The sequence below is a fragment of the Pagrus major genome, chromosome 3 (genome assembly GCF_040436345.1).
Source record: "Pagrus major chromosome 3, Pma_NU_1.0".
NCBI lineage: Eukaryota > Metazoa > Chordata > Actinopteri > Spariformes > Sparidae > Pagrus > Pagrus major.
The window spans coordinates 10479833-10504798 of NC_133217.1; the positions used below are offsets into that span (position 1 = coordinate 10479833).

General features: G+C 41.0%; 1 protein-coding gene across 1 annotated transcript in view; it reads left to right on the forward strand.

The window, feature by feature from the left end:
* rapgef5a (Rap guanine nucleotide exchange factor (GEF) 5a) overlaps positions 1-24966 on the forward strand; it is a 53675-nt gene that overhangs the window by 17139 nt on the left and 11570 nt on the right. Inside the window, exons 6-13 of the mRNA XM_073463363.1 lie at positions 6124-6205; positions 6318-6366; positions 6520-6593; positions 10188-10376; positions 18996-19141; positions 20111-20211; positions 24632-24710; positions 24791-24935. Coding sequence (XP_073319464.1) covers positions 6124-6205; positions 6318-6366; positions 6520-6593; positions 10188-10376; positions 18996-19141; positions 20111-20211; positions 24632-24710; positions 24791-24935 — 865 coding nt within the window. The remainder of the gene's footprint in view (positions 1-6123; positions 6206-6317; positions 6367-6519; positions 6594-10187; positions 10377-18995; positions 19142-20110; positions 20212-24631; positions 24711-24790; positions 24936-24966) is intronic.

The following is a 24966-nucleotide window of genomic DNA, read 5'->3' on the forward strand; positions in this document are numbered from 1 at the left end:
AAACACACTTGACTTCCATACAGAGCTGAAACTGGCCGCGAAAGGATGGAAATTCTTTATTCAAACACAGGTGTCCTCTTGTAATAGGCCAATATAATCTGATATCTGACTGCAAAAGATTCCTTATCCTGAACTTAACTTCATTTTGCCATTGCATGCCTTGAGAGTCCATCTGCATGCATTTTCTCTCACTTTGTTGTGACAAAATCTTTAATCAGAGAAATACACCATTTTTGAAGGCGCTGCAGATGAAGCCAGGTGTGACTGATGCTCGTGAATTGTGGCTCTGCATCTCTTATTAAATCTAATGAGGCAAGTATTAAACTGACGCTGATAACTGGATACTTGATAAGGCAACATTAGCTGACTGTTCTGCTTCCTTCTTGTGATTTCTACTTTAGCGAAGCCGAAGAACAACAGGCTACTAATTAAATGGGTTATCTCTTCTGCATCATGTGTAGAAGATGTCTCTAAGTGTGTGTCATTAATCAGTTTGTGTCAACACCGCCAGCGTGCCTCCCCGGATTGCTGTGTCTGAACAATAATATTTGCTACAAGGCACATTGTGGTCATTAAAATTGATTAGTTTATTGTTTATCGTTCACTGCAATGCTCGCTAGAAATAAATGTTGTTTTGTGGGATACATTTAACAAGAGTCTTTCAAACTTCAGCTTCATCCATCAAAGTACGTTGAATAATTCAACAACAAATATATACATTATACAAAAAACATGCATCTCCTCTCTCTCTCCATCTCCATCTAAATCCACTTCAGTTTCAATTTAATGAGGTCCATTGGCAGGAAAGCCTCCCTGTCTCATTCTCTCCCTTCCACTTTGCCTCACATTACAGTGGAGGCAAATCTTGCATATTTAGTGCTTTTCAGTAGAGCTGTGCAAGTAGAAGGCATTAAAGTTTAACTATGAAAAGATGTCCTGCACTTTGCCCTTGCAGCAAAAGTCACTGTTCATTTTGAGTTCAGTTCAATTTTAGCTTAGTCAGAGTGTGAGCTGATCATGGGGAAGTTAATTTTTAGAGATGAACAACACCACGTCTTGATCACTAAACTGATTTCAATCCTTTACTGTATGAACACCAAAAACAAAGGACACACACAGTAACGTGAAGACCTGGTCGGTATAATGTCATACAATAGATGCAATATCAATAGCTAGAACAAATGCGATATGTTCAGAATTTGTTGAGAATGTTTAATATTTGTCACCATGTATTCAAACAATGCCTCAAACTATAAAATAGTTATTTATACCTTGCAGTTTGAAGGTTTAAGTTGATGTATTTGCCATTATACATCACAGGGTGGCATGACGAAATGAAAGTTTGTAACTGGGTTATGCTACACAAACATAGAACATATATACAGTTATTTATAGACATATAAATATCTCCTCGTCCTGCTGTAGTCATGTGCTCTGTTGGCTCGGAACACGGTCCACGCGTTGAGTGCAACAGCTTGATCCAGGATGTTGTAGTGGAGACAGGCCTCTGTAAAGATGTGGCTGCAACAGTCAGATTTTGCATTGCTTGGCCAGCCTCCGTCCCATTTGTCCATTTAATTCTCCTGCGACTGGACATTAGCCATCAAATCCAAGCTTTATGTGCCGCCGTTGCGCTTGAAGATGCAGCAACAGCCATAGTTCAGACTTCAGAATGAGTCTAGCTACTGTGAGAATGACCTTTTACTGAATATTAGGGGTGGATATCACAGAGTAACCCATGATACGATCATATCACAATATGTTGCCCACACAATACATTCTGTGATACTTGATACATTGCCAGACAATCATGTACTATACATCACAATGTCTGTGTAAGCGAAGAAGCAAAATTCCCCTAAAAAGGCAAAAAGCAGAAGGTTTCAATTTCACAGAATGAAACAATGGAAAACAAAAGTCGACGAGTCCCATCTTAACACCACCGTGAGGAGTAGTGTGTAGAGTAGTGACTCTAGTAAGTGGAATTGGCAGGGGTTTAGAGTATTTAAATAACAGTATTGATAGCTGGTGCCAGTGTATAGATAATGTATCACAAGAGAAATTAATACTGTATATTCCCATATTGATATTTTGTCCCACCCCTACTGTATATTTGATGGCACAAAAACGATCATAGAATTATTAATGGTTTACAGTGAGCAGTTTACAGCTATTCAAAGCACAGATCTGTGTACTCTCCAAAGGCTCACTATGTGCTCCCACATTATACTGTATAGTGCATTATTTATTGTTGGTGGAGTAGTAGGTGGCATTAGTCAATAACAATTAAGTTGCCAGTTTTCCTGCCTTTTGAAATACAGTGTTCTCTACATACTGATGTGCAGAATTGCCAGGAGCTAAAATATGACACCTTAGCTTGAGAGGAAAATACATACTTGCTCTCTTTGCATGGTGCTCTGATCGAAAACTGTGAAAAACCAAATGGATACAACAGAATGTTGAAAAAACATTTAGGTTAGAGAGGAGCACAACCAAACAGTCACTGCTCTGCTCACAGAGATTACACTCTCCTCCTCCACAAATCTGCATTCTGGCACAAGCTTTTAATTCTGTGTTAGACTGACTGTGTTCAGATCACACCTAAGGATGTTTCTAATGACTAATTTCCCTGATGCTTAAACGGAAGTGTAAACTTAGTCTAGGAAATCAACATGTTGTCACTCTTAACTCATTAAATTTGGCAGCTTGGTCAGTGCCTTTGAGCTACATAATATACAGCGTCTGTTTAGTGCTAACAGTTGTAGTAGGACATATTATGACTTTGGTATGTTATTAGGGGTACATTCAGACCAAATCAGGTGGTGCAGCAAGGTTTGTGTGGCGGTGTGGGAATGTCACTGGTTTAGAGTATTTAAATAACAGTATTGATAGCAGGTGCCAGTGTATAGATAACGTATCACAAGAGAAATTAATAGTGTATATTCCCATATTGATATTTTGTCCCACCCCTACTGTATATTTGATGGCACAAAAACGATCATAGAATTATTAATGGTTTACAGCTATCCAAAGCACAGATCTGTGTACTCTCCAAAGGCTCACTCTGTGCTCCCACATTATACTGTATATTATACGAAGTGCATTATTTATTGTTGGTGTAGTAGGAGGTGGCAGCAAAAGGCAAATCTGCTATGTTGTTATGCTGCTAGCATGCTGGGCCTACTAGTGATTGTTTGTCCTCATTGATGGATTAAAAATAACAGTTGGCGATCAGGATGCAGGACAGATCATTACTGTGTTTTAAACTGGGGCACAAGACCAAATCGCGTGATCACAAGTGAAACATAACGCTGCACAGAGAAATGTCCGTTGTGTTCCCTCATGCTAAATAACACGCCCTGCTACTGACCCATTCTACTCTGCCTCTGATCTCTGGTCATGCTTCTGCCACGGTAGGTTAAGCATGCCGGTCCTACAATGATCATCGGCATCCACGAATGTGTTTTAACTGGTGCATAATGCCAAACTGAGTGAATACACATGACGCATTACGTTACAATCCACCGTGGTTGTAGTCATTCATGCTGCGAGTCTGATCACCAGCTTATGTGATTGGCCACTGCAATGTGACATTGGGCTGCGTTTCACCAAAGGTTGAATCTGTTTCAACTTAATGCCTCACCAGGCTGCAGTATTTGACATGTTGAGACTGAGAACGGTCTGAAGAAAACAGACAAAAATTGAGCACAATTTATTTTGAGGTTAAACGATTTATGTGTAGGCCTACATTAATAAAATAATAGGTTTAACTGACTAGTATTTTTGAGTTAGAGTAGCCATGTTTAATCGACTAACCGGTCACATCCCTAATCACAACCACATTAGTTTATGCAAGTAGATTAAATGATGTTAATGTTTTCTTAAGGAATCTACATCAAATATCAGTTGACATAACGTTCACGATAGGAATCAAAACATGTTCCATGACTACATCGTATGGAATGTAATTTTGTCAGGGAGCCGTTGCTAGCACCCATCATGTTAATCCTCTGTCAATACTACTGGGTGCTGCTTAATGACTGGTGACACACCTCCCACTGTGCCTCTCATCAAGCTCTGGTACATTCAGGCGGCTCATGGTGAGTCACCAAATTGCCAAATGATCGCTGGCTACAAAAGCGTAATGACCCTTATCAGAATAAATTTAGCATGATGACTTAGAATAGACTTTATATATCTCACGATCCACTAATAGACCAACAAAGGATGAAAATAAGTCGCAGTGACAATTTGATAATTCGCACTTATACATCTAGCTGTCAGAAGTTTTAAAGGAGCTGATTTTGACCATGAATACTGAAAGGAAACCACCAAACTGTCTTTATTTTGACAGTAAAAATCTGGTATTTTCACACACCTTACGGCATCTGTAGATCTACCTGCCTCTGCCTCTCTCTGTGTGTGTCAGAGCCGCTGGCTGGAATGATCAGGCTGAGGGCTACATGTTATCACCATCTCTCTCACTTCTGCAGCTATCATTGCCTTATCCGATTACACAGGGCTTCATCTTCTCTCCTTCACAAGTATTACTCGTGCCACTGGGATGTGTCGATAAAATCCAAATTATATGCAAATCAGTCATTGTGTGTGTGTGTGTGTGTTTGTGCTTGCTTGAGAAAGAGTGTGTGTCTTGTGTGGGGCTGAGGCAGTGTGTGGGAGACCAATCCAAACAGTGGTTTTGTAACAACACATATTAGATGAGGGGCCCTTGGGTGTAGTCTGCCGCTGCTGAAGACAAACTCTACAACCTTGTATTATTGCTGTGGGAATAATACAGAGTTTACCCCAAAACAACCACCTGTTTATACAGCACACACACACACGACCATATACACAAATATATTCACAGATGCACTCAGGCTTGAAGAAAAATCCCTGACAAGACTCACATGTCTACATACATTCTGAACAAATGTAGCCGCCGCATTGCCGTACACACACACACACAGACACACACACAAAGCCTAACATCAATAGAAGGGTGTGTCTGGGAGCTATTTAAAATGAGACCACATGAAAGAGCGATGGGGGGGTGCAGAGAGGGATGCTCGATACAAAGACATGCGAGCAGAGAAGAACTATAAAGACAGATGGGAGTGAAAATAAAACAGGCAGATACAACGAAGATTTTCACACAGAAAATACACTCATCTGCTGTATGATCATCGTGTGTTGTAGGACTGCCACGTTTAATCTGTTGATGATGTTTTCAATTAAATGTTTAGTCTGTGGAAGGAGCACTATGTAGTTTTGGAGAATTCATTCAAATTCAGAATTTAAATATTTAAAGTATCAGTGAGGTGATAATACAAACTCAAAAGTATTTATTTTTTCCAGAACTGAACAAGCTGTTTTCAGAGGAAGAATAAGGTCCCCAGAACACTGTTTATATTTGGTGGACCCTGCCACCTTTCTAGCTTCAAAGAAACAGGATGAAAATTGTGTTGTCATTTGAGGTCAGTTTGTTTATTCAGTCATGAAAACAAAGATAATTTGTTTATTTAGTTTGTTTAGGCATAAAGACTTCAGTCAATGAAGATCTTTCTCTTCTGATTAAAATGTCTTCTCCAGAACTACATAGTAAGTGAATTGGTCATTTTGTCTGACTAATGGTTAAAAACACAGAATTATATAATTTTCTGATGATGTTAATTGGAGAAACACAGCAAATCTTTATACTTTTAGAAGTCTGAATCAGTTGAACTTGGATGAAATAATATATAGTCGACTTTATCTGTCGTCTTTTTTCAAATCATTTTGTGAGCAGACCTACTGGTTTTGGTGAGCACCCATTGAGAAGCAACGGTTAAATCTCTTTAATGTTATTGTTCCTTCATAGAAAAAGTGAAAATAGAAAGTTGGCTTCTTTCTAATTCAAGTACAGACTAAATATCGAACAGATGTTCAGGTCTTCAGGTAAGAACATCCAGCTGAGAAGTAGGTGTGTTTGCAGGCTGCAGTTCTTCTCTATGTATACCAGGGGGCAGTGAAAGTAGCACCAAAGCTCAACAGGTTTCCTCTGGAGAGAGTTCGGTCAGAATACAATGCACTTGTCAGTTGTAAGTAAAGCTCTTTATGTGTGTGAATGTGTGTCTCTTCTAGGTCAGAGGAGGACTCTGAAGGCAACAGGGACATCTGCAGTGAGATTCTCCAGATGAAAGCTCTCGAGAGGCTCACATCTACGGTCAGTGTGTGCACGTGTGTCTGAAGACTAGATAAATACAGTATCTTCTAATAAAGTAAAAAAAATCCAAACTTCTGTGTCGTGTCTTGCTTTGACGCCGTTTCTCCAACAGGTGCAAAGTGAACTGGCGGCTGCTCTCGCCCGAAAGACTCGCAAAGCTTGTAAGTATATTATTCTGTGAAGTGGCCTACTTTTTTCTGTCTTTTTTTTTTTCATCCAACTGCATTAATGATAACACGGAGTGACAAAGATGTTACATAATGAGTGTGAAGAACTATCAGTTATAACTTCATTCTCTTTGTGGTTTGTTGCAGTATCAGAGCAGGACTCTGAGACGACAGAGACGAGCCACCAGGAGCCTCGCACACCCAGCGAGGAGAGCAGCCCGGTAATACACACATACAAAGACATACACACTCGTACTTATTTAAGAATTTAGTGAAGTTAGCATGCTAACCAGCTAGCCCCAGGCCTGAAAAAACGGCTAACTGAGCTAACAAGGTAACGGTAGCTACAGTCATGGATGTATAAGTAGAATATAGTTAGCAGCAGTTAGCAGTTACTCTGATGATATGTTGCCCTGGGAGTATGCATTGGGAGTATGAACTCAGGTGGCCAATTCTTACGTATTGCACCTTTAAACTAAATAACAGGAATGTTCCTATCATGTTTTGTTATTTGGCCCCCAAACATGGTCCTTCAGTTATTTTCACCATCTACCAACAGAGTTTTCCTCTGTAATCTGGACAGAGCACACTGGGCTTAAAGTAGGCCTGTAACCAAATTTGTATAGTCCTTCAAATTTAGTTTAGAATGATTCCTGCCTCCTTTCATACGCACTATAAACAAAAAACAAAAAGGTCGAATGCAGTTTTTTTTACCAGCAGCAGCTTTTTTTTTACAGTTGTGCTACGCCCATGAAATATTACTAAAACACATGCAAAGTGGCTGCTGTTTCAACCTCTGCTGTCATTGTGAATATTAAAATGTGTACAAAGCTGGATGATATTTATTTGTTCATGCAGCTCCACAGTTTGTTTGCTTGTTGCAGCGCTGTGCGTTGGGAGGAGTTTTTCTGTGTTTATAGGGCACGGTAAAGCTTTTTGACAGCCGTTGTAACCAGACTGCTATAAACAAAAGAATATGACCAATACAAATTGAACTTGACACAGATCACTGTGGGATATCCATAATTACAGATCATAACAGGCTGATTCTGACTACCTTTCTCTCTTTTAAAGGTCACAGAGTGTAAGTTGTGTGCATGTGTGTGCATGTGTGCATCTTCATGTGGTGGCTGAATGTAGAAAATGGGGTCAGGAGAGAGTGCAGCGGGAGGCCTGTTTGCTCTCTGTACAGTGGAAACCTCTTTCTCCATCAATTATTCATCCTCTGATTACACCAGAGATGAGGGCAGAGGAGGAGAAAAAAACTACACAAGTTTTAAACACCATTACACATTTACAGTATTCCTTTAGTGCTTCACATGTCTTTGGATTGTGACCGCTTAATGCAAAAAGTCTTTTTGTAGTCACAGGTTACACAGGTCTTTGACCTCAGGTGTGATTTTTCCCTTTCATTTTATATTATTTGGCTAATTTTTGGAGGCCTGAAGTCGTGAAAATGTCGTTTTCTTGCAAGTCCAAACAATAAGATTAAATGTTTTTCTTGTTCAAGACCCCAGTAATCAATCTGCAGTTGAGCAGCTTAGGAAGAACTGCTCGTTAACATGGTCGGCTAATTATGAGGCAAGACTAAATTCTCTGCCTGTTGTCTGAAAACAAAATAAAGAAAATTATATAAATGACAACTATATTATGAGTTCAGCTGCATTAAAAACACAGTATTTGTGATTGCAGACAGCAGGAGGGAACAGAGCCAAGGTTTAATAAGCCACGACACTCTCGCTCTTTCCTCTATTCCTGATTTGTCTTAGCACACACACAAATTAGATGCATAATTGATATACATTTTATGTCAACTGCCACTAACAGTAGGCACTACACATATGCATTTACAAGTGAATTTAATGGTTCAGAGACCAGCTGTTCTTCCAAATATACACATGATGTGTAAAGATGGCAGAGAGGAGAAAAGACGCTTGACCCATGAGTGGGTCATACAAGCAGTTACGCAACACAGCCTGCTGACATTCATCCTGCAACCCTTTTAAGGGGGCTTGGGAACCACTGCAGATTGTAGTTATGCAGTTTATTTGACATAAGGAGAAGGACGATAGGCCACACACTACTGCAGAATGTCAGGACATCACAATGAAGTGGATGACTGATTTAAATTTTGGTCATTGATGTACAGAGTAGCGAAGTGGTTTAAAAAACAATGGAAATATTTTATTACAAAACGGTGGCCACACATAACCCTAATGTTACTCTTGAGTTGAGAGGCAAAAGAAAAAGGAGCTTGATAACATGCGTCACATGGGAAGAGCGCCGCTCAACTAACTCAAGGCAAAACATGGTGCAGTCGGGTGACGATGCAACCCAGTATGTCTTTCACAATTTTCAACTGTCACACTGTGTAAAAAGTAAATAAAAACAGAACATAATCATTTGCAAACAAACTATGTCAACCCAACAACGGTTTGAGGTGTTTAAGCGTTCCCCAGCCCTCATAGTAATATCCTTTATAGAATCATGTGTTTCAGAATAAGCATATATTCACAAAAATCAATGAAGTTGATGAGGTAAAACATTAGCAATATTGTCTTTGACTTAATAGTTAGTTTGAGTATATGTCAAAAAAGGATTACTAACTACTGAAAGTTTTAGCTCGTCATACTGGAGATCTGAAACACATTAGATCACAGAACAATTAAGGATACAGTGGGAGAGAACAGGAGATAGACGGAGACAGCCACACAATACCAACACACACAGACAGGTTTATCTTGGTATGTTCTGTGTCTGGGACAGGAAGCTGAAAACAGGTTAACAGGAAGCAGCAAGGGACAGGGGGCTCTGATATTGTGTGTGTGTGTGTGTGTGTGTGTGTGTGTGTGTGTGTGTGTGTGTGTGTGTGTGTGTGTGGGTGTGGGGGTGGGTGGGTGGGTGGGTATTCCACCAGATAAGACATGTCATCGGGGTGGGTGAGGCGGGGGCGGGTTTCCTAGTAAACAAAATGAAGTGTGGGAGTATGCCATAATGTTCTGTGTGTGTGTGTGTTACCCTCTGCTAGAGCATGGCACCGTGGGATAGTTGAGCTCACAGGAAGGGTTAACCAGCCCTGAGCCAAATGTAATACCCCTCTCTCCCTCTTCCAAGGAAAATAAACACACCAGGCTGCCCACCATTGGTGATAAGCATCATATGAGAAGCACTCTAGGGAGACGCACGCACGCACACACACACACACACACACACACACACACACAAACACACAGTCATGTTTTCTGCCATCAAAGCCGTTAGTTTCTACGGCTCTTTTAATAAAATCTATTCTCCGTTTCTCTCTTTTTCTTTCGTTCCCTTTCTCGAGTCAGCACTGTTAGATAATCATATGTACACACTTTCATTCCAAGTCCCAACTACAGAAGGGAGGAGACGGACAGACACGACACACACACACCCCCAAAGCATACACTCTTCCCACACAGACACACACTCCCGCCCACTTACACTAGTAATCACACACACTCACTCTTTCTCCGCGAGATCTTCTGACACAGAGCAGTCAGACTGAGACAAAGAGAGAGCAGATAAAGGGAATTATAGACTGTAATAGATAGAAAGAATCAGAGACAGAGACACCCAGGATTTCATCTTATTCTTCCTCACATGGACACAAAGCGGCAGCAGAAAACTTGTCATTGCAAGTTCCTGGATTATGCCCAAACTGCTTTCATTCACCCTCGGACCAGAACGCTAAACTTTCTTGACCTCTGTCTGATAAACACTTTCTGACTGTTTCCACCATGTCCTGGGACTGCGGCCTGAGATATGTATTCATGCCTCCTGTGTTGCAGCTGGGCGGGGTGTGTGCCCTGCGGGGTGGCGGCGGTGGCGTTGGCGGCAGCAGCGTTGGAGGGATGGGGACGTGCGGTCGCGAGGAGCTGACCAGCCGGCTGGGGCTGGAGGCCGTTCAGCGTCTGGCCAAGGACGGCTGCCGGCTTCTGCAGAACCACAACTACCGGCTGCCCGACAGGAACCAGGCGGTGAGTAGAGAGTGTGATGATGGTGCTTTTATTTTGAAATGCAGTGTACCTGATAGGGCTGATGATGATGTTCTGCAAACTCATTGGTGTTTCACAGTGTAATCCGCAAGAGAGAGTTGTGGCTATATGGTTAGCATGAGTAGAGACTAACGGACGTCATCATGTGGTAAAAGCTGTCATTAATGTCATCACTTTTAAGTGCACACTCTTCAGGTTACTCATGGATTTGGGTGAGGGATCATGGGAGGAAATCCTCATCAGGACCGTCCTGATTTGTGTTGCTGTTAATCTAAACGACAGACACACGCATCCACAAATTTAAAGCATGTCTGTTAACTTTTGTGCAGTACAAGAGGACACATCTGTGCACCCACACACACACGCACAAACTATAGATGCTCAGAGCTTGGCTTCATTCAGATCACTTTAGATTAAACAGCCACCAGCTCTTTAGCTCGTCTAATGTGGGTGTTAATAATGGCTTAAGCAATGTGATCACACACTCTTTTTACAGTCTGTCAAGTACAGTGTGTGTGTCTGCTGACTAGAGCTTATAATCGTGTGTGTGTGTGTGTGTTCATGCACTATTGGTGCTGTGGCAGGGTGAGTCAGTGTGTGCGCATAATGAAGGGGGTGTTAGTGAAGCGTTGTACTGTATAATCCTGCTCTACAGTACACCTGAGGGCAGGAAACGAAGCGGACGCTGTCTGATTCCTCCCTACATCACGCTGCGTGTGTTTTGACATGTACCACATATCTCATCAGCTCAGTGAGATTGACCGAAGCCAGGCCTTGGGGATTTTCCAGAGTGTATAAGATTTCATTTTCATTCCTATCAGTATGTACAAAAGTGAGGACGTACTGTGTACATTAGTGTAGTGCTTCTAAAGCAGGAATGTATAGATAGGTTTCAACTAGACTTCTCTCCACACACTACATACTGAACATTTTCATTTATCAAACAAGTTACCCAAGTTACGTTACATTTTATAAGAAACTCATAAAATGTCATTTCAAATCCTCTTAGACTAATTTAAGCTACAGCTTCTTAAACTTTTTGTTGAAGCATGAATATTTCTAATTTTAAAGTTTCTAAGCCCCTTTTTAACACTGTTAAAACCATTATGGTCACTGAGTAAAGATCTGAATTTTCTCTTTTTGTATACATTTTCATCACTGGCATTTATTTCACAGGCAGGCAGAGCCAAGCCTTTTTCAGATTCACAGAACTTTAGATACTAGTCTAGATCATGACATTTATTTTGTTCTGAATTGCAGAACCATATCGCGATACAACTAAACTTCAGAACTTCAATATTCTGATATCTCCTCAAAGGCACCTCTTATATGTTAGGACTGGGCGAAAAAATCAAATATCACTATACTTTTGACCAAATAGACAGTAATAGACAGAGGCAATATTGTAGGGATGTCTATTGTCACTTTCACAAAATATTAACACTATAAGATTTCTGATCAAGTAATGTGGATATAATGGCTAATTGGGTAAAGACAAATATTAGAACGAGTAGAACAGTCTGGTGAGTTCAGAAAATGACATCTCTTTACTTTAATGCAGCCTTTAAAACCAGGAAAAGACGACATTTATGCTATATGACAATATAACGTTATCTAAAATCTAAGATGATATATAGTCTCATATCATGTTAACTACGTACTATGTCGTGTATATTGCCCAGTCCTAGGAATCATTAATCATGTCTGTATATTTGTCCTTGAGGTGTAGGTGGCGTTGTAGAATAATGATCGGTGAAATTAACATAGGCACAGGTGTAACAGTTTGGAAACTGAAACCATCATTAAACGGGAACCTGACACAAAGATAAGTACTTGCTGTTCATGGCTAAACTCTGGTCAGGTGAGTTGCTACAATACAAATGATGTAGTTTAGAAGACTCATGAATAAAATGAATCTATGTGATGTTATCGTAGCGTAAGGAGACAATGTTCGAAACGAAAATCTACTTAAAGAGATTAAAGAATCATTAGGAACAGTGTTAATGAATTAAGGTTAAAGGGATACTGATGAAACAGCCATGTAGTTCAAAGATCCCATTCTGTGTTAATCCTCAGAAAGTGTCTCTTCTCAGGTGAGACAAAATAGAAACTAACATCAAGCTTCTTATATTTTTTGAATGAAAAACGTATTGGTGACTCATGCAGGAATTGTCAAATTATCATTTCTCTTCAAGGCTTTGTCAGGACCAAAAAAATCCCTTAAAAAAGGGATTATACTATATTTGCAACTCTATATACTAGAACACAAGTGTGAAAGATATGTAAGACAGTGACATTTAAGACTCATGGCATGATGTTATTATAGGTAAGGAGGCAAAAATGGCTAGATTATAGTATATTTTGATTTCAATAAAATAAAAAGTATGGAATAACATCAACAGTGAGTGCTCATGACTGTCACTGCTATGCATGCTATGAAATCCTTATGTAACAGAGAAGAGGAGCATTCTTGGCAGATGTACATCAGCTAAGTGTTGTACAAAAGATTTATTCAGCCCATGGGGATACATGTTAGTTATGTAGGACTGGGTTATAATTTGCAAATTCTGAATCATGTTTCATGAAGCACCATTTTAACGTATATAGCAGATGTTGATCACATGACTGAAGCACCACACATGTAAAGAGATGTGTAACAGGTCTGATTATCACTTTCAGCCAGCTCATTGTCCAGCAAAATGTGGCAGAAACCAAAAACCAAGCAAACAGCTCGATTCACCACAAAGACCTCTCTCCTTTTACTGGGTTGTCATGGTGATTTTTTTTTTCTAGTTTCCTTTTTTTTCCCCCGTGACAGACAAGCTCTTGACAAACTGGTGTGGGCTGTTTCCATAGTGATATACATAACTCATGTGTCAGTGGAGTGTCGTGGGTACATCTCTGCCCTCCAGTCACCTCAGACTTGCATTTGTCCTCTTCAGCCATCAGAGTTTACCAGAGGTCAACCTGCACGAGGGATTGTCCAAGGTCACACCATGTACATGACACACACATACACACACCAGGCTTTTTGGGCAGCTTTTGTTACTTTCTAGTTAAACTAGGTGTGTGTGTGTGTGTGTGTGTGTGTGTGTGTGTGTGTGTGTGCTGGCCTAAAAGCATTGTGTTTTCATATTCTTATCCATTATTTCCAGGAATCAGGCCTGGGGCTATCACAACACAGATATGGCTGGGTCACTATCAGCACAGACACCAGCACACACACACACACATGCACACGCACACACACAGTATGACGGATCGGACAGAGGAAAGGTGGGCCTCATGGAGAGCCTAAAGGAAGCACTCACTGTTCCCTTCCCGTTCCTGTGTGTGTGTGTGTGTGTGTGTGTGTGTGTATTGTGTGTTTGTGTGTGCGTGCGTGTGTGTGTGAGAGAAAGCAAAGAGGACAGACAGACGACAGACTGAGTGAGGGACAGAGAGAGGCCAAAAGAGCTTTTGTCGTAAGAGGCTGAAGATGTTTTGCACTCTTTTCTTGTTTCTTATGCACACACTGAACTCTTTCAATGTGTGTGTGTCTGCGTGTGTGTGTGTGTGTGCGCACAGTTTATGACCCCTTGCAGCCCACAGCAAGTGCTCAAGGTCTTCTTTTCCCAGTTCTCAAACCTCTAGAGCATAAAAGTCTGACCATTCAAACACAGAAAGAGACTTGGCTCGAGGGAGAGGAAACAGAAAAGGTGTTTCCAGAAGTGTCGAGAGGAGACAGTGAGGAGGGAAGGGTGGAGGTGGAGGCGGAGGCGGAGGGTGGAAGCACAGATGGTTGAATTGAAGGAAGGGATGGGAAGAAATGGAAGGAAAGGGGCTGACGCACCTGTTAGTTGTGACTGAGTTATGGAGGTTTGCACGGCTGATCTGAATTTCTCAAAAAATAGTTTGGAGGAGAAACTTTTGTCTAACTTTTAGAGCATGTATTGCATAATTGCCAATTTCATGCATTTGTTTTATCTTTAAAGATGCACTATGTAATTTTGGGGAAGAAATTTTAATCAGAAGAGAATCTTCATCATTGACTGATTGGCTAAATAAACACTCTCTGTTTTCATGATTGAATAAGCAAGCTGACCTAAAAGGACAACACAATTTCATACTCTTTTACTTTGAAACTAGAAAGGTGGCAGGGTCCGCCAAATTTAAACAAACAGCATTCTGGGGACCTTATTTTCCTCTGAGAACAGCTTGTTTATTCAGTTGTGGAAAATAAATAAATACTTCTGAGTTTGTATTATTACTACATTAATATTGTAAATATTAAAATTCTGAGTTTGAATTTCTTCTCCAAAACTACATAGTGCCCCTTTAAACCAAGGCTTGACATATTTCTGTTTTTGGATGAAACTAAAGAAACTAATCAGTTCTGTCAAGATTTTTCTCAAAGTTGTGTTTATTGGCTTTCCAGCTGATGGCAATGCCTCTTTATATTAAAAAAGCTTGTTTGAAACAGTTATGACAGTTGGATCGACATAACTTCTCAGTCATTGTTTCTCATATTTTTCCCACACACTCCTCCACGTCCCTCACCCTCTGTCCCGGTCTGTTGCCTTTCCTCTCGCTTTCTTTTCTTCTTCTTCTTCTTCTCCTTCTTCTTCTTCTTCTCTCTCTTTCTGTGTTGCATAACTCTCTGACCCCCTCCTCTCCACAGAGTTCAACTCTGTGCTATGTATGTTTTTCCTCTGCATGACTTGCATTCTTTCTCAGGCTAAATTAATGTTGCTCTTCAGAGCTGCTGTTTGCACTTAACTGTTTAGAGATTATTTTTGCGTGTGGATGCACATATAGTTATATTATGCACAGTGCGGTGTTTTTTCCGAAAGCCTTTTGATCTTGAATGTGTGTTTGTGTGTGTGTACGTGTACGTGTGTGTGTGTTTGTGTGTGTGTGTGTGTGTGCTTAACAATCCTGTGTTCCTCCGCTCTCTTGGCTCGGAGTTGTTTTTCTTGGCGTCTGTGTGAAGAGTGCGAGCGTGTTATCGGAAGGATCAGCAGTTTGCTTCTGTATCAGGAACACGGCACAACATTTTCTTCTCCTTTTATTTTTATAGTAGTTACTGTATAATCGCTTACATAATCTTCCTCTTTCTCTTTTTTTTGCAGTATTTCTGGGATAGTTGATGGTGTGGGGAGACCGGATAAAGCATCCTGGTTCATATTTGAACCATGGATGAAGGAGTCTAATTGCACGTCCCCTTTAGACCACTTAGCCACTACAAGTTTTATCTTGATATCACATCTGCACCGCTGGGTGCGGTCTGGGTGCTGGCCCAAAATTGTAATTAATGGCATGCGGTGTCAGATCTTTTAACATCACCGCCTTATTTATCAGCCGTAGGCACTTCGGTCTCAATAGCCGTTGTGGACATACTTTCAGCTACAGTTACATAATGCGATGGCAGTTGTTCTTACATAATTACACAATGCACATTGTCCACAGGTAGGTTCAGTTTGAAAACCTCACAGTCGTTTGTGTGCCGTACATTATGTATTGATTTTTACAGTTTGTGTATCTACTGGACTCAGATTATTTTACGCTTTTAACTAGCGTCGTGTCATTAATTTGTCTTAAGTTAAAGATGGCTGGATGGTAGGACTGAATTGATAATTACAAAGATTTTTAAAAATTGTAGTTTAAGTTGTTGCAATGTGCATCTTTAAAGAAGTTATTTAATCAAGTCCTGACCAAGACATTGTGCTGCGTCAAACACCTCCAGTTGTGTGTCATTTTTGTTTTTTTTTGATCGCGCAGCCAAGATGCAGGCTCTGCTACTTGGAATAAAACCAGAGTCTGTGCTGTTGTGGGCGAGTGTTCTTTCTTTTTTAACCTATGATCTACCTGAACGCCCCTACAATGACTCATTATAAGGTGTTAGAAAAAATAAGAATATTCTGTGCTGCAGTTGCAAGTGTTATATCATCGGCATCATCAGTCTCTTTCCAGAAATCATGATGTTACGTGGAACAATAATCCACTGACCTTGGTGTGAGTTGTTGCATGTAGGAACTATTTTCTCTCTGCCAAATTACAATATATTAAATTTGGAAAAAGGTCCAAACACTATAGCTCCTATTATGTGTAATTTAAATCCACAAGTTCACAAGTGATGTCTGACTCCGGATGTATTTATAAATTGTTATTGTTTTTATTATTATTGTTTATTCCTGTTCTTTGAAGTAGTTTCGGTGACATCTCACTTAGAATTTAGAGGCGTGACTTCAATTTATTATTTCTCTACCGAATAACACCTGACAATTGTATCACCACGCAGAAGGAAGCATGTATCTGTCAATCAAGGGGCTCGTGCTCTGATGTCAAAATGAATGCCGTCCTCCTCAGTTGAGCTGTATGATTAGCTAGCTTAGTTAGCTTGCCTCTAGTATATTTACGCATTGTATTTTTGATTCTGGGTTGAACTGTCTCTTAAAAGTTTCAAGTACTTTATTTCAGATGATGTAGAAGTAGAACTTGTTAAGTAAGATCAATGAGCCCGAATGGTTTGGCAGAATAGTAATAAAACAATGCAACATTTAAATCATATTGCATTTAAACAGGTGTTTGACGCACACACACACACACACACACACACACACACACACACACACACACACACACACACACACACACACACACAGCATCACACCTGAGGGAGAGGATCCGGTGATCTCAGTGCGTTGAACATCTGTTTAATACTTCAGTAGAATATGAGTCATCAGGAAATGTCAACACACACACACCCGCACAGAGTATCCAGGGCATAGTCAGACCTCACCTGCAGTCTCTTAGAATCAGACAACTCAACTTTCAGCAAATGGTCATAGAGATCAGAATGTGTGTGTGTGTGTGTGTGTGTGTGTGTGTGTGTGTTTATTGACTTAATTTTTGCATGTTGGCCCTTTTTGTATGAGCCTTAGGACAAAACAAGAACTATCATCACTGTGATATTAAATAATTGTGGCATATAGATGTTCATGTGTGCAGTCCTACATGTGCTGTATCTGTGTGGAAACGCTGCAAGAGAAAGACAGCCCTGTGTCGAGAGCGTTCCGTGTCAGTTGTGATTGGAGCTCAATCCCTCCGGCTGCGACAGAGACTGCAGCAAGCAGCTGGAGGAGAGACGTCGCTCCTTTATCGCTCCTTTATCGCTCCTCCTGTTCTCTGCCTTTGATCTCCTCGCTCCTCTCCTTTTCCCCTCCTCTCCCCGGGCTGTTTCTTATTGTGCTCCTTCTTCCATCTGGAGCTCTGTCGCCGCTGCGCTGTCTCGGCAGGTGTGTGCTTGTATGTATCGGAGTCACAGATCGAGTTGCTGTTTATTTCTTTGGAGCAGGGGCTCATTTCAAGTGCCAGCCCGCATTCCTGGTTTATCCTATTGTTATTTATTACACAACGCCATTTCTTCTGAAGACAGGAAATGCAATACTTCCCTTTGATGGACTGGTGAGCGAGTATGCGTGCTGCATTGGCCTATATGTAGAACAAACATTTTAATCTTACATTAAAAGGTCTCATACTGTACTTTATAGCTCAACAACAACTTTTGAAATTTTAAAAATCTGGCAATGATATATAATGGCAGATTTGATCACTATGAAAAGTCTTACTGCTGAGATATTTACTTGATTACAACGTTTTGGTCTGTCTGGCCTCCATCAGGTATATGGGCAGCATCATAACACTTTCATATTTACACATAGGAGCTGCCTTGATCCAGTCAGAAGACAGTCAGTCGGCACCGTCTTGAAAATAGTTGAAAGATGTAAAATCACTCAATATAATGACACCAATAAGTCTTTAACAGAATTTCAGCACTATATTTACATGCTTTGGTGTGTGAATGACTCATACTTACCAAAAGTTTTGGAACGAGTCCAGTATATCGCCTCAGATGGCAGACACAACATGGCTGCAATGTAATCCTTTGGGGCAACTCCGATTCAATAAACTCATACTCAAATTATGAGTAAATACCGTTATGTAACTAGAAACACAAGATTTGTTCAAGGATAAGTCTCACTTTTAGTGGACATAACTTTGACGTTTCTTGTAAATTATCGGATGTCAGATGCACAGAAACCTATAATGAGCTGAGAATGAGTAATTAGCTGGAAAAAAATGCCACTAGTGATAAAACACAATGATTAAGAGAAGTTTCTTGCTTGTGAGAATTGTCAAAACGAAAAGTCCCTATATCTTACTTAAAATGTAACATTCTGGGTGATAGTGTTTAATGAGGACCTTTGATCAGAAATCAATGTACTTGGTAAGATTTTGAGTTTTTACAGTGCTAAAATCTAATATAGACTCAGCTTGATTAATCGATGTGTCGGTCAGCCTCTTCTGTGCACACAGGTATTTTGTTCACTTTCTTGTGTGTAAGCTTAGATGAAAGCTGACTGGGTTTGTACAGTCTGGACACACATAACATTGATGCATCATATTACTTTTAATCCCTGTTGATGCTCAAAGTGGCTACGGTTAAAAACATCCTACCTCTTCACTCCAATAAAATCGACTTCCTTCAGTTTTGTCCTTGCTTCACTTTGTGACATGCTGTCCCCCTGACGTTCCCCCCTTCTCTTCTCTTTCTCTCAGGAGGCCGTGGGGAGAGTTTGTCTAAAGGAGAGAGGACGGGACGTATTGGTGTTGCAGAGAGTGACATCATCAGTGACGTCGCCATCTGACCGGCCCTCACCCACATCGTCAGGGGGCGGGTCCAGAGAGGAGGATTGCGACAAGAGGTCAGTCCCTCCTCCTACATAATGAGAGCCCTGCAAACCAACAGTGGCAACACAAAACATAATCATAGTACTCCTCCCTCTCTTTTTCAGTTTTTTTTACTTTGGGAACTCAAATTGCAACACACTCTTGCACGTACATGCAAAGTAACAGTAGTGCTGTCAACTGTGTGTTTGTGTGTGTCTAAGATAATGTATGCTTTAGCTTCTGGCACAGAGCGGGAGGAAGAGAATGGCTTTTTTGTTTTCAGCTGAAAGGGAAACAAAGATGACACCAAGACTGGTTTACTTCTTTCTGCAAGTCAGTGTATGGTTTGGGATCATGTGTGTGTGTGTGTGCGTGTGTGTGTGTTGTTTGTGTGTGTGGTGTGTGTGCATGCGTGTACAAGTGCAATTCCTCAAAGTCAGTTTCCTTTGTGCAGTGTCTGCGTTTGTGTGTATTCAAGCCAGTGTGTGCCAAGACCTAAGGCACAATGCAGGGAGTGTCAGTGACAGGCAGGTTAAGTGGGTGTGTGTATGTGTGTGTGTACAGTGCTCAGCATCTTCACTAGCAATCAGTTCCCTCTGAGGGCTACTGTAGGAGCTGTCAGAGAGAGGGTTTTAATCTCTGGAGCTCTTAGCTGACGGGGGCAGAAGGCGAGGCAGTTTAGCCCACAGGATAGAGCCCTTCCTGGGTACGCAAAGCTTCAGAGGAGGCCTGCTCCTCTGGAAGTGTTCAGATATGAAGATGACCACCGAAGTAGCTACGCTTGCAGAGGCAGAGGAGGACATAGATAATGAGGATGAGGAGGACACAGATCAGGATGAAGATGATGGCAGTTCAGAAATCTGTACATTTGACGTTCCCAATTTTCGCTACATCGATGATGACGATGTGGAGGAAGAGAGGGAGGGAGGATGGAGGAATGGAAGTGGTCGTAATTGGTGCGCGGTCTCTAGTGAAGAAGATTGTTGCGACTCTTCGTCTTACAGGTATGTGGTGGTGTCGGGGACGCCGCTCAAGATCTTGGAGCACCTGCTAAGTGACCTGCGGTTGGACGACCAAAGAGGGGCGCCAGAGAGCCGGGAGAGCGGTAAGTTTGTCGAGACACACACACACACACACACACACACACACACACACACACACACACATGCAGGTGAATGCATATTTCATAAACATTGTCGTGAAGAGGACACATCTGAGAAGGCCTCCATACACACCATTTAGCTGTATCCCCATAAAAAGATGGAAACGTATAGGTAGAAAGAATCAGAGTAATACAAAAGTAAAAAATACAAAATTATATTTTGTTATATAAATAAAGCACCTGAGATGTTTGTCTCTGCTGTTTGGTTAAAGGTGCATTTAAAACTAAGAGACTTCCCACCCTCTCATTTAGAGGAATTTCATTTTCTGCGCCACACAACAAGTTCCAACAAAGCCCAGCCTGGACCTTTTCTCTGTCTCTTTCATTTTCCCCGAAGTGGGTTAAAACCCTGGAGGTATGCCCTCCCCCTCCATTTAATGTCTGTCTGTCTGTGTGTGTGTGTGTGTGTGTGGCTGCCTGAGTCAGTCATCGCTTCACACCAAATCCAGGTGCTTGTGTGCTCTCACTCAGCCATGTCACTGCCTGTAAATATGAGGAACATTCAGGAGGTTAAATGCTCTAATGAGTTTGTGAAATGACACCTTCGGGGTGTTACAGGCATTTCTGCTGCAAACTACTTCAGTGGTTTGTTAATTGTCATATCTCATTTTACAATCCTCGGGTGTACCTTACAGCTGGGTTACTTGACATCGCTGTACTTACAGTACTATGATCCTGTTTTACCTCTGGAAATGTTTTGGTATTTGTTATAATAGCTGTGCAGTTAGCACATAGTTCATATTGAGAGTAGGGTTCGTGATTACTTTCATATTCATTTGTTTTGACTATTTGTACACGTAATCAGTTAATAGGTTAGTATGTAAAATTATAGAAAGGAGTGAAAGTTGGTTCTGTTTGGAGCCACATTTGTAGTGTTTTTGAACTTTTGATTTTTTTTCTTGCCATCACAGTTTAGCTCCTTACTAATCATGGATGATGTATGCATCCATGATTACAGCTGCATTCACTTAACAACAACACTGTTCTTCGAATCATCTGCCCCCTGCAAGTCATTGCTAACGCTAGCTTGGGAACACTAACATCGCTAGTTCTAACGTCGTTAACGCCAGCTAACTAACAGTGGGGTATGCTGGGCTCATACTGTAGAAATCAGCCATTTTCACAAACTGGAAGCTACCAAGACTCTTGAACACTAATGAAACACAGATACCATGTGATACCAACAATGTTATATGATTGGCTGACAAACTTTATTAGAAGCTGGAACCAGCTGTCAGAATACTTACATAGAGATAAACAAAACAATAATTTTTTTAAAACAAAAATATTCATTTACAATCATAATAATGTTTTAAAGGAAAAGCAATACCTTTATTCTGCACCTTTCTACAAGCTCTGTAGATGTATTATTTAAAAAAAATATATTTGTTTACATAAAAGTGTAATCAGTATGACCTTTAAGTAGTCTATTTCAAAGATTCTGCAGTATTTTGGTATTACTTTATGCAGTGGGTTTAGGTTTTCATCCTTCACTTTGTTGTAAAGTAAAATAATCATTCCTGCACTGATAAATAGAGCTGCAATAATTAATTGATTAGTTGTCAACTATTAAATTTGTTACCAACAATTTAGGTAATTAATCAGTTTAAGTAATGTTTTCAAGAAGAAAAAAAATCAGCTGATCCCAGCTTCTTAAATGTGAATATTTTCTGGTTTCTTTATTCATCTATGACAGTAGACTGAGCATCTTTGGGCTGTGATCGAACAACACATTTGAGGACATCATCTTGGGCTTTGGGACAAAATGATCTCCATATTAATCAGCAGTGAAATAATCATTCGCTGCAGCCTACTGTTAAAAAGAAAAATGAAGTTAAGAAACAGCAACTACATTCTTGTCCTAGTTAATGGATCCGAACTTCACTTCTTAGATTTAATAGCACTGTCACCATGGAGCCTCGGCCCAATAAAATAATACTTTTATAAGAAATCCGGGTCTCGACCTGTATCTTATAAGACCTGCTCTTGCCTGTTTGTGCTGCTTTAAGACAAGGCGTCTTTATGTATCAGCTCCTCAGCACCACCAGTTCCCAGCAGTCCACAGGGAGCCATCTCACTGAATTGCAGGAAGCAAATGAAGAAAGAGCGAGAGAGATGAATGTAGGAGAGAGAGGGAACTGAGATGGTCTTTGTGGAGGAAGACCGCCTGATATTTATTCACTCAAAAGGAAAAAGGCACTTTTTTTTCTCCAAGGCTCGGGTTGATTTTATGTTTTTTGTGGGTGCAGAGGGAGAGGCAGAGGCAGGGATGTAGATCAAGAGTGTATGTGCATGTTTGGCTGTCTTTGTCTCTGTATCTGTGTGCGTGCATCTTTCAGTCTATGTGCGTTGAATAAGCATGAGGGTGAACGTGTGTGTCTGTGTGTGTGTGTGTGTGTGGAGGCCCTCTGGGGTGGTGCTGAGCATCAGTGTGCTGTTTTAGCGGGCTTAGCCATGCAGCATGTTGAACAGGCTTGAACACGCTTCCACAGAGAGTGAGCGATTACCCCAACCACCCCCTCCTCATGTACACACAAAAAGACACATACACACACACAGACAACAACAAAAACACAGCAGCAGATTATCGCGATTAGTTCAGCACACGCACATTTTCTCTCTTTTTCCTGTCTGTCCCACAAGAGATAAACTCCCCAAGGTCAGAACTGAATGAGTTATTCATCAGGGTGCTGCGTGTGTGCGTTTGGGTGTGTGTTGCTGTGTCTGTGAGTGTATGTGTTTGACTTTGTGCACGCCGGCGGGCAAACGCAGAGGGCATATGTTGAAGATGAAAATGGATATTTATCATCACAGAGAGCTGAGAGAGGGCAAGCGTAGGAGGAAATGTAACCGCCGAGAAGGAGAAAATGAAAAACGGGGGGTGTAGAGAAGCGGGGCGGACGAGTACAGTTTGGACTGGAGGGAGAGAGGGAATGAGAAGACAGATAGCTGGTCAAGAATGAGATTAAAACAGACACAGAAAATGAAAGTTAGTCAACAGGGTTTTGAAAAAGTGATAAGCTCAGTCAGACCTTTCTAAAAATATTTCTCAGGAAAAGTTGTGTTTTTATTTCTAAAGAGAAGACGGTTGATCAAATATTAACGGCGCGGCCTCTGCTCAGTCTTCTATAATTGATTTCGTTGCTCTCTGCCCGACAGAGCCATATTTGGGTCACACATTTTCTCAGAGAAAGAGTTTGACACACACACACACACACACACACACACACACACACACACACACACACACCACAGCTCCCTCGCACCACCAACAGTGGCTCATTACCCATCTGCCACGAGGGCTGTTTATATTCGGTTGTTACCCATTGAACACCTGCTGAGTCACACACACACATGCAGACTCACACTCTTGCTGTCTCACTTGCACATTAGCCTGCTCTACTCTGATGAAATGTAGTTTTTGAAGCAGACAGAAAAACCTGAACCCTTTTTAGACTTGTAAATGTTGTCTTTAATCTTGCTTTCAAATCGTAAGTATTTCTCCATAACATTCTTGACAGATTAAGCACTTAAACACTAAAAATACAAACTGCTTCATCAGTTGGAAAAGATGTGATTGACACGGGCTGGCAACATAAACAAGTAACCTTTAATATCTTGCGCTGTGCATAAAATTGCACACAAGACATGGAAAATGTTTTTATTTGATGGAATGATGCAGCCATAAAAGTCACATTATCACCTTTTTAGTTGATATGGTGAACATGTTAGCAAGAGTTGCATATTTACACATCAAGAAGTTTTCTTTTTACTCTGTTTTGGTCTCCACCAACTCCTGAGGGAAACATCTGACTCGTTAGCAGCTAAATGCTCCACTTTGATCGCCAGCTAGTCAAGACCTTTGTCTGTCTGCCGTTTGATGCAGAGCAGGTAGCATAAGTCAGTGGGTTTTTAGAGCTTTTTCATTGAAAACAGCCAAAAAATTATGCCATGAGAGTGAACCAAAACATTAAAGTTGTGGGCTGGAAAAACAAAACAATGAGGTCAAAGACGCTATAAAGCTCTGTGGAGCTGAAGAGGTTTGCAGAGTTGGTGATAAGACTGCAGGTCCACCACTAATAGCAGTCCCTTTCATATTTGATCCATTACTGATATGAAATCATTGATTATAACTACTTTAAAGCTACTCAGGGTCAATTAAATGGGAACCATGGGAAGGATTTCCCCAGTTAAAGGGTTAAAGTTTATTTGTAATGTGGTTGACACAAAAATTATACCATCCATTCCTAAAAGATACTTTTCACATCTTATTTCTTTATTCAAATAAGTGGCAAACTTCACATGGACCACTTTCCCAGTGAAGGCCTTGGAAGTGACTGATGATGTGTTTCCTGTGTTTCAGAAATGCTGCTGGATGACTTCCTCTTGACCTACCTGGTGTTCATGTCCACCAATGACCTCTGTCAGGCTCTGCTGGGACAATATCCTTACTGCCAAACACACACACATAATCACACACACACGTACATACTGTTGTCATTGTCTCCTTGACTGCCCTCACTTATAGCAGCGCTCGCTGCAGGGGCCAGGAGGAGGGCAAAGACGCCCTCTTCAGGAAGCGTAAGGTACTGCAGCTGGTGTCCCACTGGAGCAGACTCTACAAGGACTTCCTCAAGGAAGAGGAGCACGTCAGGAGCTTCATGAAGGTACAACACCTTCGTCACCACATCATTTTTT